This window comes from Tubulanus polymorphus, chromosome 7 (genome assembly GCF_964204645.1).
Source record: "Tubulanus polymorphus chromosome 7, tnTubPoly1.2, whole genome shotgun sequence".
NCBI classification, from domain to species: domain Eukaryota; kingdom Metazoa; phylum Nemertea; class Palaeonemertea; order Tubulaniformes; family Tubulanidae; genus Tubulanus; species Tubulanus polymorphus.
Window position 1 is genome coordinate 5,887,349 of NC_134031.1, and position 15,208 is coordinate 5,902,556.

The 15,208-nt window shown below is 38.6% G+C and overlaps 1 protein-coding gene across 2 annotated transcripts; it reads left to right on the forward strand.

Annotated features, from left to right (window-relative positions):
- The first annotated feature begins 348 nt into the window (after positions 1 to 348).
- LOC141908340 (coiled-coil domain-containing protein 150-like) lies at positions 349 to 14,287 on the forward strand. 2 transcript variants are annotated; one of them, XM_074798349.1, is made up of 23 exons: positions 349 to 411; positions 1,013 to 1,267; positions 1,888 to 2,229; positions 2,834 to 3,019; positions 3,535 to 3,664; positions 4,200 to 4,336; positions 4,772 to 4,879; positions 4,958 to 5,067; positions 5,820 to 5,997; positions 6,984 to 7,145; positions 7,983 to 8,174; positions 8,260 to 8,451; positions 9,046 to 9,215; positions 9,493 to 9,586; positions 10,169 to 10,338; positions 10,425 to 10,551; positions 11,097 to 11,291; positions 11,770 to 11,838; positions 11,920 to 12,168; positions 12,288 to 12,367; positions 12,465 to 12,573; positions 13,028 to 13,177; positions 13,509 to 14,287. In XM_074798349.1, the coding sequence occupies exons 2-23, from the start codon at positions 1,034 to 1,036 to the stop codon at positions 13,653 to 13,655; spliced, it is 3,531 nt and encodes a 1,176-aa protein (XP_074654450.1). In that variant the 5' UTR covers positions 349 to 411; positions 1,013 to 1,033; the 3' UTR covers positions 13,656 to 14,287. The 2 variants fall into 2 exon arrangements, with proteins under 2 accessions (XP_074654450.1, XP_074654451.1); XM_074798350.1 differs by lacking the exons at positions 10,169 to 10,338; positions 10,425 to 10,551.
- The last annotated feature ends 921 nt before the right edge of the window (positions 14,288 to 15,208 follow it).

The window sequence follows — 15,208 nt, forward strand, 5'->3', positions numbered from 1 at the left end:
TGGAGAAAAAAAACGACAAAGAACACTAACCACTAACTAACGAAATGTGCAATAAACAACCACAAAATACTTCAATCGAATCGTTGGTAGGCCTACTGTACTTAGCATTTTCATTCCATGCCAATACGAATGCCATGGTATGGCATACCAGGTTTAAAATTCATTTTTTTTAATGTCGCCTCATCATCATCCAGTGAGTTCCGTGTCGGCTCTTATTTCCCGCTTTTTCATATAGCTACTGCGCTTGCGTACAAAACCAATCATCTACGCATGCGTAACGTTCGCGGCGTGAGAAGATTCTTGTGAAGGTCGCGTGGACCCGGAAATGTTTTTAAATTTCAACAGTAAGAAAAATTAAATTTGTAAAATTTGGTTAGAATTTCTGCTGCTTGGAAGTCACAAAGAGGTTGCGTAAGTAAGAAAAAGGCCTAGAAATAATTGATATTACCAGCAGTACGGCAAAATAAAATCGAAACTTGTTGTTGATAGCTGGAAATGAAAAAAGATACATCCTAATACATCCTACAAACAAAAACATAAAGTTATAGTAAGCAAGCTAAAACTGTAGTTAGCACTGGTTTTTAGCAGCTACTCCTACTAGGTACCATCCGCAAGAAAAGAAGTAGGATCAACACTCAAATTTTAGAATACCCTGGTACTCGACTTCTAGATGAATTAGGCAGATGTTTTCTTTTGCAAATGTGTTGAATGTGGCATTCCTGTTAACGCTATTTATTTTTCTAAAAATAGCTCGTTAGGCTAATTTACACTGAGGTATACGACTGAGGTAGACGAAAATTCAAGGAAAGTGTGGAGAACATTGGCAAAATTATGTTTACAGGAATAATACCGCATTGGCTGGCAAAGTATCCACTTCCATGACCATATCATATATTATTACCTACAATGGCAGTTGATATGAAAGGCAGCCCCTCAAAATCCCAGCATCTTATATAGAACATAGCCTAAGGGTGTAAAGCATCCTCGAATAAGATATATACTTCGTTTTCAGAGTCGGCTCTGCGAAAGTAAAATGGCTGCGAATTTTGATGAACTGCAGACGTCAGGAAGACAAACTATTCCGCCTCTGCCCCCGACGCAGAAATACCCGACCGAAGAAACAATTACGGTGTTACAGAATCGCTTGAAAGGCGCCGAACACAGTGTCCGATCTTTGTCCGATCAACTCGAAGAAATCGGTTTTCCGATGCACGATGTTCCACAAAGCGAAATTCCTCAAAAGCTGAGCCCGATCAAAAATAAACCGGTAGGCCTAAGAGTGAATTTTTTGTGTCATTTTAATGAAAGATCTAGGTCCAGTTTCTTGTAAGAGTCAAACTCAAATTTTTGGTTTAGGCCTAGTCACTTTTGGTGGAACTACTTCATATTTGCAATGAGTTCAGCAACAATGCAAAATTAACTTTTTTAAGCATTTAGTCTTTCATGAAACTCGACCTGGAACTATCGATTCAACAGTCATAGCCATGGTTATAAATAGTTGATACTATTTCCAGAAACCCATACTATCAATTTAAACAACTGTTATTTTTGTTGTCTTACGATACGGGCGGAATCCTTGTTACAATAGTCAGAGCCATCACCAGAGGGATGCTTTCAATGTCTCCTTTTCAAAATTAGCTCATTTTCATATGCGCATATCTATAGCACGGGTTTGTCTAGGAATCTATGAAGTCCTGTTTGTACACTTTTGGCAGTAGCAAACACTTGAAGACCTGCAAATTTGTAGATATGATATCTTCTTACCCACCTGTTTCTGGATGTCCGTTCATCTCATTTTGATAAATTATATTGTGGTACTTCATCATTGGTCTACAGTTTATACGGATATGAGTGTTTTATTCGAGGCCTGTACCGTATTTTTTTAAGGTCGTATCACCGTTAAAAGCCCGTTTTGCGGACCGCGACGTTCTCGTAGAGAACTACGAGCAGCTCGTTTCGCGAACTTGTCGTCTGGAGAGCACGATCGCGACGATCAAGCTGAACTTCTGCCAGTTACAAGCCGAACGCGATCTGACGCGTAAAGAACGTATGTCGGTGAACGAGAAGATCACCGTCGCGCTCGATATCTACGAAAAAGAAATGCAGAAGTTGAAATCGGCGCTTGATCTGGCCGGCGTCACGAACAAAGATCTGTTCGAATCGCGTAATTCGATCGAAAGCGAAATGCTAACGATGAAAGCGGAATTGATGAATCTCAAAAATGAAAAGGTAGAATATTAAGTGAAATTTTTAGCTGTAGAACTGTATTTTAAACTTATCAGTAATGTTAAGCATTTATCTAGTAAGATTGTTCATTAACCCTTTCAGTGATGACTAATAAATACCGGAAATTGCTGAAGATAGGCTAATTTGAAAATTTTAAAAAGATTCCCCCCAGTTTGTTGTTTAACGGGCGTACTCTTACTGCATCTACACTGCGGTGCAGTGTAGGTCTATTGTTCGTTACTAATATTTCACTATGTCTGACAGGTGCTGCCATCTTTCGATTGAGATTAAAACTAATTACTAATAAACATCAATACACCGCAATGCAAATGCGGTGTAGGCCTACTAGCAAGGTCCATCACGGATACAACACTCTGCGGTTTGACTCGTAAATGATTGTAATCTTCAAACTTTTAATAAAGATGTGATTAAAGATATTTATCTTTTAATAAAGATAATGAAGACTGTGAGCCTTAAGTCTCAGATAAACTTGTACTGAAATAAAGTTACATTGTAACAAATGTGTAACTAAAAATTTGTTACCTAGAAGTTAAGTTTTAACTTTGAAATCAATAAAAGGTGCTATTATTTGATTTATTTTCTTTAGGGGACGTTTGATGAACGAATTGATAGTTTACAAAACGGAAAAGAGAAATTAACGCGACAGGTCTCGGCGTTGAAGGAACAATTGAACAACGAAGAGAAATTCAGAATATCTCTGGAAGAATCTCAGAAATCTCTTCTGGAAAGAGTTCAAACCGTCGAAGAGGAACGCGATAAAATCAATAATGAGGTACGTTGAAAACGGCTAATTCGAATTTCGAACTGATCTCGAAATGCTCACATGGGAGTTCATACGAGTTCTACAATATGAACTAACTCAAAGTAGGGCTTATTCGAAGGCACTTTATGTAAAAAAGGCTGCAAAAACAAAGGCATGATTTGGTCGAAGTCAGGGAAAGAGCTAGTCAAATAAAAAAGGCCGCCCTGTTCTGGAAAAGGATATTTTCCCAGTTAGACTGGCACTTACTGACTGAACAGTAAAAAAAACCTCAGAGCTTGTCCCGGTATCCACTCCTGATAAGCTGTACTTATAGATTTCTATTGTTCATATGCAATATGGATTAGGATGATTTAAAATTCAATTATCGCAGTGTAAATAATTTGGAAAATGTGCTGATCGAGGGTTAGGTTTTTCAACCTGAAAATGGTGGTCAATGATAATAAGGTGTAGGAATTCTTCCTCTTTCGATCTAATAGTCATTTTGGTAGCGTCGTTTCTGTAATGTTGAAATGAATCATACACAGGTGATCTGTTTGAGAAATGAATGTACCGGATTCAAGAAGGAGAGCATTATCGCCAACGAAACTACTAAACGTGAAGCGCAACTACGAGAAAAGGCCGAACAGACCATGGTCGAAATACTGAAAGATGCTAGTATGTATTATTCATAGATCTTCAGCCTTTCCAAAAGTTGTTGGTTAACCCAAAAATGTGAAATATGATAGGGTTGCTTTTGGAAGCATTGTTTTGAATCCCACAGTGACAACACACACTTTTACATACCTTAGTAATCTATAAATAATGGTAATCTAGTCTGGTGAAAAAAAATCGCAATTGTCAGCAATAATCTGACTTATTAACAGCAAAAAAATTCATTAGTATAATACTGTTATTCTAGTTATCAATAGGCTATCCGAACACTTGCTTTGAAAGCAGTCAGTTAAACCTAACCAAATGAATAACAATCCCTATTTCAAGGGTCAATCCCTATTTCAAGATCATAAACCATCATAGGGTTCGTACACCTGGATTTCATGGAAATTTGGGGTTTTTAGGGGCTTTTCCTGGAAAACTCCTGAAATTTCAGGACCTCGGTCATCCGAATATTTTCTAGATGTTTTTGTGGTCAGTCTAATTAACTATTGTTTATTAATTCTTGCCCTTTTTGTTGATTTTAAACTTTATCCAGCCGATAAAAATGAAGAACTGAACACGCTGCAAAATGATAACAGAATGTTACTATCGGAAGTCACGAAAATGAAGGGACTTTATCAGGAACTGAATAAACAGTTGGAAGAAATGCAGACAACTTTAGAAGAAAAACAGGTACAAATATGTAGGAGAAAAGAAATAAAGTTTTTCATATCCAGTCTCATTTGTTGCCTTACTGCCAAGGTATCAAATATCAAGTCCTCAATTCGGCTTTCTTGATGGTTCATGGCCACTGTGAACTACCTTCTCACTCCCTCTGAGGTTCTGAGGTACTCGGCATCTGAAATACTCTAAATCCTGATCATCTTTGATTCCTATCTATGGTTAACAGGCTTACATCTGCCATTGATCTTGACACTTTAAAGCGAGCTGAAAAACATATTTGTTTGGGATTCTGTCGTAAATGATTCACTTGGTGGGTTACGTCTGCCTAAGGTTGAATGAAATCTGCTTCCTGGACCCGCCTGCAAAATAATACCTAATCACTTAGGTATGGCATAGAAGGTGTATTCTATTATTTTACTTTCTCCAATTTCAAATTTTTTGTAGGCGACATTCGTGAAATTAGATACCGAAAATAAAACCTTACAAGAAGCGTTGAAAGGATCGTCGGAACAAACTGGAAAACTCGTGCGAGATTACGAAAACAGACTGACCGTAAGAAAAAAGCCGCCGCAGCGAATAAAAGTCCAGTTTACTGGTAGTTATTTATATATTAACCCTTTTCGTATTTAGGAAGAAAGAGAAAAATTTCTGCAAGAATTCGACAAACAAGGAAGAGTGATTGAATTGACCGAAAAACTGCGACATTTGACGAAAGACAAGCAACTTGTGGAGCAGAGAAAGTAAGTCGAGTTCAAATTTGGCTTTAACCCTTTCAGTGATGGATTTGAGGTGTATTGATTTAATAAGTAATTAGTAATTATCTCTCTTGAAAAATGGCAGCACCCGTCAAACATAGTGAAATACTAGTAACTAACGATACACCGCGCCGCAGTGTAGACGCACTATAGTGGTATTCCCGTTATTCAACACACTAGGGTGGAATTTTTCAAAATTTTCAAATTATCTCCAGCACTATAGGGTATTGATTAGTCAGCACTGAAAGGGTTAAAGAATTATCAAACGAAACTTCATGGAGGGGCGAGTTGCATATTCAAGGTTTTAAGACATAAGACCGGTCTAAGCCCATGTTAGCAAATCCCTTATAGGTTTCAAATGTTTCTGGTTTCCAATTTCCTAGGGTTTCAATTAATTGTCGTGGTTGTTTCCAATGAAGACCCTAGCGACGTCTATCGGATGTCAGCAGACGACGGCGTATGAATACGTTCGAAACCCTCAAGTGATGGGCGTTGATATGAACCATGAACATGTATGTCTTAAAAACATACCCCCGTAAACATACGCCCAAAACCTTTAATGGTTTAAGACCCGGTCGTAAGATTTAGGACTCGTTATGTTTTATGCTATATTTCACCGAGATGCGGCGTTCTTGCGAAGTCCATAACAAATGTATACACCGCACTGGAGTGTAGATGCACCGTAGATGAGACCAGTCCTCATACCCTAGACCCGTTTTACTTTTGCAATATTTCAGTGAACAGTTGAAGAATCAACTCGATGAATTGAGAGCGAAGATCGACGAGAACGGAGCAGAATTCACGAAATCGCAACGAAACGCGACCGATGAATTAACTCAACTTAAACAACAAATCGAATTGATGGAAAACGAGAAAATACGAGCGTTGCAGAGTAAAGATGAATTGTTAGATGAGGTAGGCCCTACAGTGAATATGCGAATCAATGCCAGTATCAGTCTACAGTCCCACACGACTGACATTTTCCGATTTCCTGAGTTAGGGCCTTATTTAACAGATTGACTGTACCCGGTAAATTAAATCCTGGAAATGAGTTATTGTCATGGTTTAGATTTTTGTTACCACAATCTCCTCCCGGAATCTCCTTAAAAGAACCACAAAATCTGAAATAAAGCAAATATCATTCGGGTCAGAATTTTATGTCTGGTAAATCGTTATATCCGAGTTCATTTCACTTACCTGGAAACAGGGAAAAGTCAGGGAATTTTCTTTTCTTTAAAAAGTCAGGAAATTTTGTAAAAAAAAATTAGGGGGAAAGTCGGAGAAATTTGTTGCGATTGCTAGATTGGGCTTAAATCAAGCTGTTATTTCCATTTATGTCTTACGTAATTGTTTGTTTATTGATCGGATGAAAAGCAAATCAAGTCATGGAAAACATCGTCTATGTCAGGGAATAGTCAGGGAAAGAGTGAGTCAAATAAAAGTGGCCACCCTGTTCATTTATCGTTCTTTATCTACCATCAAGGAAGGCATTAGCCCTATATACAGACAGCCTCTTAGTAGTAGTGGTAGTTGTGCTTCTTTGTTAACCCTTTCAGTGCGTCTACACCACAGTGCGGTGTACGAATCAGTGATGGATTTTGCTAGTACACCACACTGCGGTGTATTGATTTAATCAGTAATTACTAATTATCTCTCTTGAAAGATGGCAGCACCTGTCAAACAAAGTGAAATACTAGTAACTAACGATACACTGCACCGCAGTGTAGACGCACTATAGTGGTATTCCAGTTGTTCAACACACTAGGGTGGAATTTTTCAGAATTTTCAAATTATCGTCAGCACTATAGGGTATTAATTAGTCAGCACTGAAAGGGTTAAAGAGATTTTCATTTTTAAACTACCCAGATCCCTTAATGTATAGATACATCATCTCGTTATAGGTGAATAAAACGGTTGAAGATAAGTCCGAACAATACTCGCAGTTAGAGAACGAGCTACTGCAAGCGCGAACCGAAATCAAAGCAATTACTTCATCTAAAATGCAGCTGGAAGAAGAGTATAAACGTTTGGAAGCACGTCTGCTGACCGTCGAACAACAAGCTGTAAGTCATCTCTGGAGAATTTTTAAATGAAATGAGTTCCCTAGTCTGGCAGTCAGATGTAATATGATATATTTATTTGTAATACATCTTTTTGCCATATTCAACATTTACAACAAGAAATTATTATTTCAACAATATGCGCACAATATATATGACTGGATATACTAAAAGCCATATTGGCTGTGAGCCCCTGAGGGGGACAGTATACCCAGGAATAAACATAAGAAGTGTGTAATAAAAAGAAGTGCGTAGCTTTGTTACCTCTGATAGAAATTTTCTTCATATGTGCATAATAAACACACTATTTTTAAGTCTACTCATTGAGATTTTAGAGCTTCGTTGAGTAAGATAAAGTAATTCGACCCATTGTTAGCTTTTCTTCAAATTATGTACTGTTCGTACTAAATACTGGTACCAGTAGTAAACTACTTGCCTTGGTGGTTGAGATTTTATGGTTTCCACTAAATCCGCAAGATTTCTTTTGAGCTCGTGCTCTTTGTATTGCGCACCAATTTGCTGGTCTTTAAGCCTGGAACAGACTGGGTGAATATCATGGACAAAGATACGTAATGAATCATGTGATCATTTGATCGACGAATCAGTCTTCGCTCCAAACTCGCCTAAATGTCTCAACTTGGTCTCAGGGACCCAGTTGCACAGTCGTGAGTTTAGTCCAAAAGTGGTCTTAAATCTTAAGACTGGTCTTAAGTTGTTAAATCGGCTATAGAACTAAGTTGGTTTTAGACTGGCCTTAAGTCAAAGCCCGACTGCAACTGACCCCAGAATTCAATGGTAGGCAAGACTTTCTCGTTGAAACTTATCGTTTTTATTCGTCAGGGTAAACACAAACAAGTAGACATAGCGTTTACCGAAATGATGGAGCAGAAGAATCGTCTGGCCTACGACAAAGGTCGCCTGGAAACGCGAGTCGATCAGTTACAGGCCGAAATTCAAACGCTTTCATTCAAACAAAACGATTTCGTACAATTACAAAAAACAAAAGACGCCATCGAAACAAAATTCGAAAAGGTAACATATTTTCAGAACGACTCATGACTCGATTTCATGGTTTTAGGAGTTCGGCTCGATTCATTCCGTTCTGTTTCTAATTCAGGCGCAGGATGAGTTACGTAAAAGTCAGATGCAGACGCAGAAATTGGAATCGCAGCTGAAACAAAGTCATTCGAGCGGCGAGATGAAAGAGAGAGATTTCGCGTTGGCGTTACAGTCGCGAGACGACGCGATTAAGCAAATAAATCATTTACAGCATCAGTTACAAACGGCGGAAGATCGAGAGAAAAACAAGGTAAACTTGTGTCTGTTGACCTTATAAGACTACTCTACTTTAAACTTTATTACTGTAGACCACACCTTACTCGGTACTGGTCAACTCCGTAAACAGCTCACAGGGTTCTTTGTTTTATCTTAAAGTACAGATTGGCCTAGTTATCTATTTGATTGGTAGATTTTGTTCCATTTGTTTCGATTTGGTGTCCGTTACAAACCCACCACATCTGCGGGAGTGAAACAGGGGGTTTACTGATCAGGGAATTCTAGATTCATTTTTCCCTGCGCGAGAAAGCAGGGAGGGGATTTTGACTTGTTTCCTGGAAAATCATGAGAAAGTCTGGGATTTTGAAATTTTGAGGTCTTGTTGTTCTTGCTGGTACAAAAAACTTCTTCAGAAGAAAAAGTACCGAGAAATTCTTATAATCTAATTACGGAATTTTCGATCAAGGGTCAGGGAAATATCAGGAATTATTTGATTCCCCAATCTGTAAAAATCCTAGGCTCAAGTCAGTAATTCTTTCGTAGATGTATTTGGAAAAGTCGCATGAATGCAATGATTTATTGTTTCCGTTTGCATTAATGACTTGCGATATTTCTGATATTTGTGCAGATACAAAATTTGACTAAGTCATTAGAACTGGCTCAAGATGATGGACAGAAAATCGCGTCGACGCTCGAATCGGTCATGTGTTCTCATAGTAAACTACAATCAAGCGTCGAAAAATTACAAACGCAACTTGGTCAGAAAGATTCCGAAATTGCTCAGCTCAAATTTGACAGGTAACACGCAATAGCTGGCTTTTGCTGGTTTCGAACGCAGTTGGGGCTTATTATAATAATTGATGATAATTTCATTTGACTACATTATAAGATAAGGTTGCTTTTACAATTCAAGCCTTTAGGGCTCTACTTACAAATTGCAAGACACTGAACCCAAGTGAAATAGATACATGTACATCCAAGGAGGGTGCAATAGAGACAAGAAGGAAATGGCTTGCGACCGTTTCGAAACAATGCATGTCTATCACTTAGTTCGGGGTATCGTTTATAATATCAGGGGACAGAATCAATCGTCGTTGACGCAGATGAGAAAACAGTTTGAAGATTTGCAGAAGAAATACTCGGACATCGAGACAATGGAATCAAGAGAAGTACGTTAAAATCGATATATTAGATATTTACTTCAAGAGTGGTACGAGTGGCAGGGGAGAAAAGGGAAATCATGTCGCCCCTCCCATAAGTAATGGCAGCTTCCATTCTCAAACCATATCTACATTTAAACTTCCAAAACTCTCCATGGCTCAGTGCTGTTCAGTGCAGGAGAAAGGAAATACAAAAATACTGAATCATGTTTGATGTTGGAAATATCCTTGGGCCAGATGCTCAAAAGTTGGTTAGAGTTAACCAGTGGATAGTTGACATAGTGACAATTAAAAGTTCATTGTTACTATGGTATTTATTCGCTGGTTATGTTTAACCAACTTTTGTTTCTCGTTTCGCGTATACTAACGTGACACAGGTAAACTCTCGACAACATGTTTCTGTCTCCTATTTCCGTGTTTCCCTGCATAGTCATCCTCGCTTGCCATGGTTTGATTGCTTTCCGCTGAAGCTCTAAAGATATATCTAAACTCATTCATGAATTTCACACATGAATCTTAATTCGGGGGGACTGTCGGACAATCTCCAGTCCACTTTTGACGATAAAAGACATCGTGAATCCTACATTACAGATCGGTCCACTGAGGGACGCTCTGGAACAAGCTCGACAAGATAACACTAAGATGGCCGGTACTTTAGAGAGTTTACTGCAAACGAATGACCAGCTGCGATCGTCTGTCGACCATCTGCATGATGATTTGGAGCAGAAAACCTACCTCATGGAGCAGTTTAAAACTTCACGGTAGCTACAAACGTAGAAAACTTGAGTGAAGTTAAATATTTTGCTATATTTCGGTTTCAAATGGTAAATTTTTTCTGTATTCGTAGAGAGCAATTAGAAAATGAGAACAAACGAGAAATTCAGCAATACGAGGAAAGATTGACGAATCTGAAAGAGCGCTTGGAGAAAGATCGCAAAGAATCGTTGAAAAAGAGTTCGAAAGAGCTGAACGATGTGAGTCGAGTTGAAACTTTCTTCGAATATCTCGACCTACAAATCCAATTTATCCATAGTGGGATGAATCGAATAGGAGAATAATGAATGCCACTTGCTTTTTCCGCAATCAACAGAATCCTGATTGAAAGTGGCCATAAGCTCTTTGGCATGCAGAGATAAGTGGGCAGCTCGATGGGTTGTTACGGATGGGTCATACTTGGCTGCTCGCTAAGCCGTGATCACACAGATTTGATTCGGATCAGACCTGAATCAAATTTGGCTAGTCCCTAATTTAGAGAGCACATTCACCACACGTAAACTACTCACTCGATACTAAACAATGCCGTGACGGGTCCATTTGGCACCCGAGTGAACAGTTTGTCTGTGCAAAAAAACATTTGCGTGATCACGGCTCAGGTGTATTAAGGCAAACGGACGGCACAGATAAACAGATAAAAGCTGATCTTCTGTACATCTCTGAGTACATGTCCATCATAATGGGCATTATAAGTATTTCAAATTGTATGAATTTGTACCAGTGACCGTTGAATTCGAATTTTCAGATGAAACGTCAAAATGAAAGTTTAACGACGAAAAACGGAGAACTATCGAGGACGAACACCGACCTACGACACAGACTCACCGAACTGGAATACCAGATCAAAGATCTCAAAGTGAAACTCGGGGCACAACGAGCCCAAATCGAGACGGGAATCAAAACGAAAAAACAATACGACGAACTAGTTCAAAAATTTCAGGTAAGTGTGGAAGAATGGTAGAAGACATTGGGCGCTCTCTCAGCTTCCAAAAAAAGATAATACCTGTTATTATTTGGATTGTTTTTATGACATGTTAATGAGGAGTGGTTCGGGCCTTTTAATGGGATGCCAGGTCATGGTCAAGCCCAACATAATACTGTAGTGTCCCTGACATTTATCTTTATTGCCTTTAGCCCCCTAGGAGAGAGGCAATGAATTGTGTTAGTACGCCGCTGATCGCTAGTTGTAGCAATCCGGATGTTTCTTCTCCCCAGGGAGACATGAAATAGACTCAGTAAGAGGAATCGGCTAGTTAATGATACAAGTGCCACCTCCTAGCGAGTGATGACTGATTTAGACTAGGGATGATAACACAAATGTATCTAACTAATCGTATTCATTGTCTGATTGGCACTCGGAATACTCTTGAATTATCATGACATTGAAATTTAAAGTTTTATATATGCTTTATTTATAGAAAGTTCATGTCGATCTGGATAATTTGGACAAGGCCAAAGATACATATGTGCGAAAAAATCAAGAACAGGTTACTATTTCAGCTTATTCGCGATGTTGTAATTATTAATGTCGTTGCTTGAAATTCGTTGACAAATTTCCTCAATTTCAGGCGAAGACTATCGAGAACTTTTTATCGGAAATAACGATGCTTCGAGCAGAACTGAGCACGCTGTCGCGGACAGCCGTGGAAACCGGGTCGCTGCTGCAGCAGAACGAACGGGAACTAGAGCTGGAACGTCGCGAAAACGAGGACCTCGCGAGAAAGCTGCAGAGTTCGAAACATCGCGAAATCGAATTACAAAAGCTCAGCAAACAGATGGAAGCCAAGTTACATCAAGCCGGACAAGAATCGAACAAGGTAGATAGAAATCGTATGGAATCGAGGTTTTCCGAACAGAAAACATTCATTAGTTTTAGGAATTTAATTCTTAGTACAAAGAATTCTTCATGTTGCAATTCCGCATTCGCATTTTTCAGATTTTAAACAGCGTTCAAGATGCGCAGGATTGGTTTAAAACAAAGTTCTATAATCTACAACACGAACTAGACAAATCCAGGTACGATTTTCAGGGCAGGTTTTGCGAATTAAAATAATCGCGATTCATACCTGAACAACGGTTTGAATTTCATCGGTCCAATTTGTAAAATTTCTAGACAAGCTCACGATGAACTGGAAAAGAAAACCATCAAACAGAAAATCGAGATATTTCACGAGAAAGATAAAGCGAAAGAAGTCGCCGAAAAGGCTCGAGAAATGCTACGGGTAGGTTTTAAGAAAAAGTTCATTTAAAAAGAGGCGTAATAGGTTCACTTATGTACAAACAACAACTCCTTGATTCATTAAAGATTCCTTCTAAACAGGAAATGCTTTTAAAGGTGCCTGAAACTCCTTTAATTTGAGAAATACGTACCGGTAATTAGGAATGTTAGTCGCTGTACAGTAAACTAAGTCTAAATCGGTACACTTGGACGAGAATTTTTATCGAATTAGAAACTGAATTCAGGTAATGTGTAGGATAAGAATTTGCTTACAATATAAAACCACTGATTTAATGGTTTACCGAGATGTACAGTACCGTCTTGTAATTGGGATATGAAAGTGGTACGGACGCTTCCTTGAAATTTTCCCCTCTGGAAAGACTGGCCTGTAGGGACCTCTTGGTAAACTAGATATTTTGTCACTCAATCGCTTAATCATTTTGATTATTTCTTGTCAGACAAGTCGACTTACTATCAGCAAACTGGCGGATTACGCAGAACTGACTAAAGACGAAACCAAACACAAAATGGAAGACATGTACCATAAACTGGAGATGAAAGAACAAGAAAGTTTCATACAACAGCAAAATCTTCAACAATACATTCAGGTATTTATCCCTAGGCCTGTTTCTACTGCTTTCAGTGAAATTTGACTCAATAGTTAACTATCTGAGATGGCGCAAGTTAACTTAAACTTAGAACTGTGCCCTAAGCAATAGAAAATTTAAGACTTGAAAGGTAAGTATTTCCTTTGTGTTTCATGCACAGTGTAAACTAAAAACATGAATTAACAATAAGTACCAGTGAAACAGGTGCTTGGTTATGAATCTACAATTAGATTACATTCGCTTTAGCTTAGCAGACGTGAAGTGGCAAGCATAAGCGTATCCGATTTCAATTTTGCTTTCATATCTTCCTTCATTTTCGCGATTATTCTAGGAGAACAGCATTCGACACGCGGAAGAGATGTCGAAATCGTTCGATGAATATCGCTCTTCGACGCCGGTCGAAAACGACGCCCTCTACAGATCATTACTCGCACATGACGATGACGTGGTTTACAGCATGTTAAATTCTGACGAATGAGCAGAAGACTCCAAGAAGTAATGATTCCTTAAACTCTGATATTTTGGACCGACTTGTGACATTTTGTGATTCCTAACGTATATTCTGTTCCTTAACTCGAACATTCGCTTAACCCAGGGTTGTTACAAAAGACCTTTGTCAACGGTATTGATCATTATAAAAAACTTAGCGATGTGTAACTTCTGGGATGGAATGTAACTTTGGAAATGGAAAAAGTATGGAGAATGAAATTGCTTAACCTGTAAGAACCCTGTAATAACATTTGACCAATGTTCCCGGTGCCAGTTCGTCCAAATTTGGCAAGTTCCCTGTGTATATACTTGGGGTCATAAATATTGTGCCAGACCCACTTTTGGTAGGTGGGAGTTTTGGCCAGAGAACTGATTGATTTTATTTTCATGTACATTATACCTCAAGCTGCATTTAGATTAGAATTTACCATACCTGTATGATCCTAGTTAGTCTTACATATCAATGAATGTTTACTTTTCCTGTATTGTTTTCTATTTTATACGTATTAGCAAAAATATTAAGAGACAAAGAATGTATTTTCGATATTAGAAATGATAGTAGCAATGGTATATGGGTAAATAGTGATAATATATTTTATGTCTTAATTTATTTTTGTAATCCGGGGAGGACTGCTGGACAGTCTCCACCGCGGGGCGGATAAGCCTTTTTACTTTTGATAATAAACAATATCATGTTTGAATACAATTATTTGTTATTGTTTTAAGTGTTGTTTTCAAGTAGAGTTTTCTTCAAAATGTTGCCCAATCTCATCACAGCGATCTATTTTATTAGGGGTCATTCATTTATTACGTACGCATCAAGGGAGGGGGGAGGCGTCAGTGCAATTGCGTACTGTAATGCTTAATGTATATGAAAAAATGGCCGATTTTGCGTACAGAGGGGGAGGGGGGTTGAAAAATTCAAATTTTATGCGAATGTAATAAATGAATGATCCCTTAGGAGAGTAGGTAGCTACTCATTATGCCAAGTTTTGAATATCAGTGTCTTAATGATGTTAACTTGTCCTTTTGCAATTAGTTTCTTCTTGATATCATTGCAATTTACTGTGATCATAACGACCCGAAGTTCAATGACTCTCAAAGTGAAAGCAACTTATGGTAAAGTGAGGACGCGTTTATTGCCAGACCTAAGCCCATCTGCAGTCGATCTTCATTGATGGAGTCCAGCCAGTCTCTGTCAGTCGCAGCTTGTCAGTTACGACAGGGAGAGACAGAAAGTAAAGCACGCGCGACTCATCGCTTTGAAACTGGCGCGTTGCAGTCTCAAGGCCCGGTGCACAGGTCGACAAAACTGCACAACGCGATTGTTGCTGGCTAAGAGAATCGCGAGGCAACACGAATTAGATTATGATTTGCTTTTGTAATCAAGAATTAATTAGACAAGATGAACGTGCACAATAATTTTACTGATGGGAAAGCGACTACATCAGCTCGTTTTCAGAGACGTTTCATTCATCAATACCTTACCTTAAAGTTCTCAAGCGTGAATATGCCACAATGCAAAGAGATCACAGCATCATT

What these genes read in the sequence shown, in the direction of transcription:
- LOC141908340 (XM_074798349.1), top strand. Translation starts at nt 1,034, where the DNA reads ATGGCTGCGAATTTTGATGAACTGCAGACGTCAGGAAGACAAACTATT. An exon ending in TGCGAAAAAATCAAGAACAG is followed by an intron (nt 11,839 to 11,919) that starts GTTACTATTTCA and finishes CCTCAATTTCAG; the next exon opens with GCGAAGACTATCGAGAACTT. An exon ending in ATCTTCAACAATACATTCAG is followed by an intron (nt 13,178 to 13,508) that starts GTATTTATCCCT and finishes CGATTATTCTAG; the next exon opens with GAGAACAGCATTCGACACGC.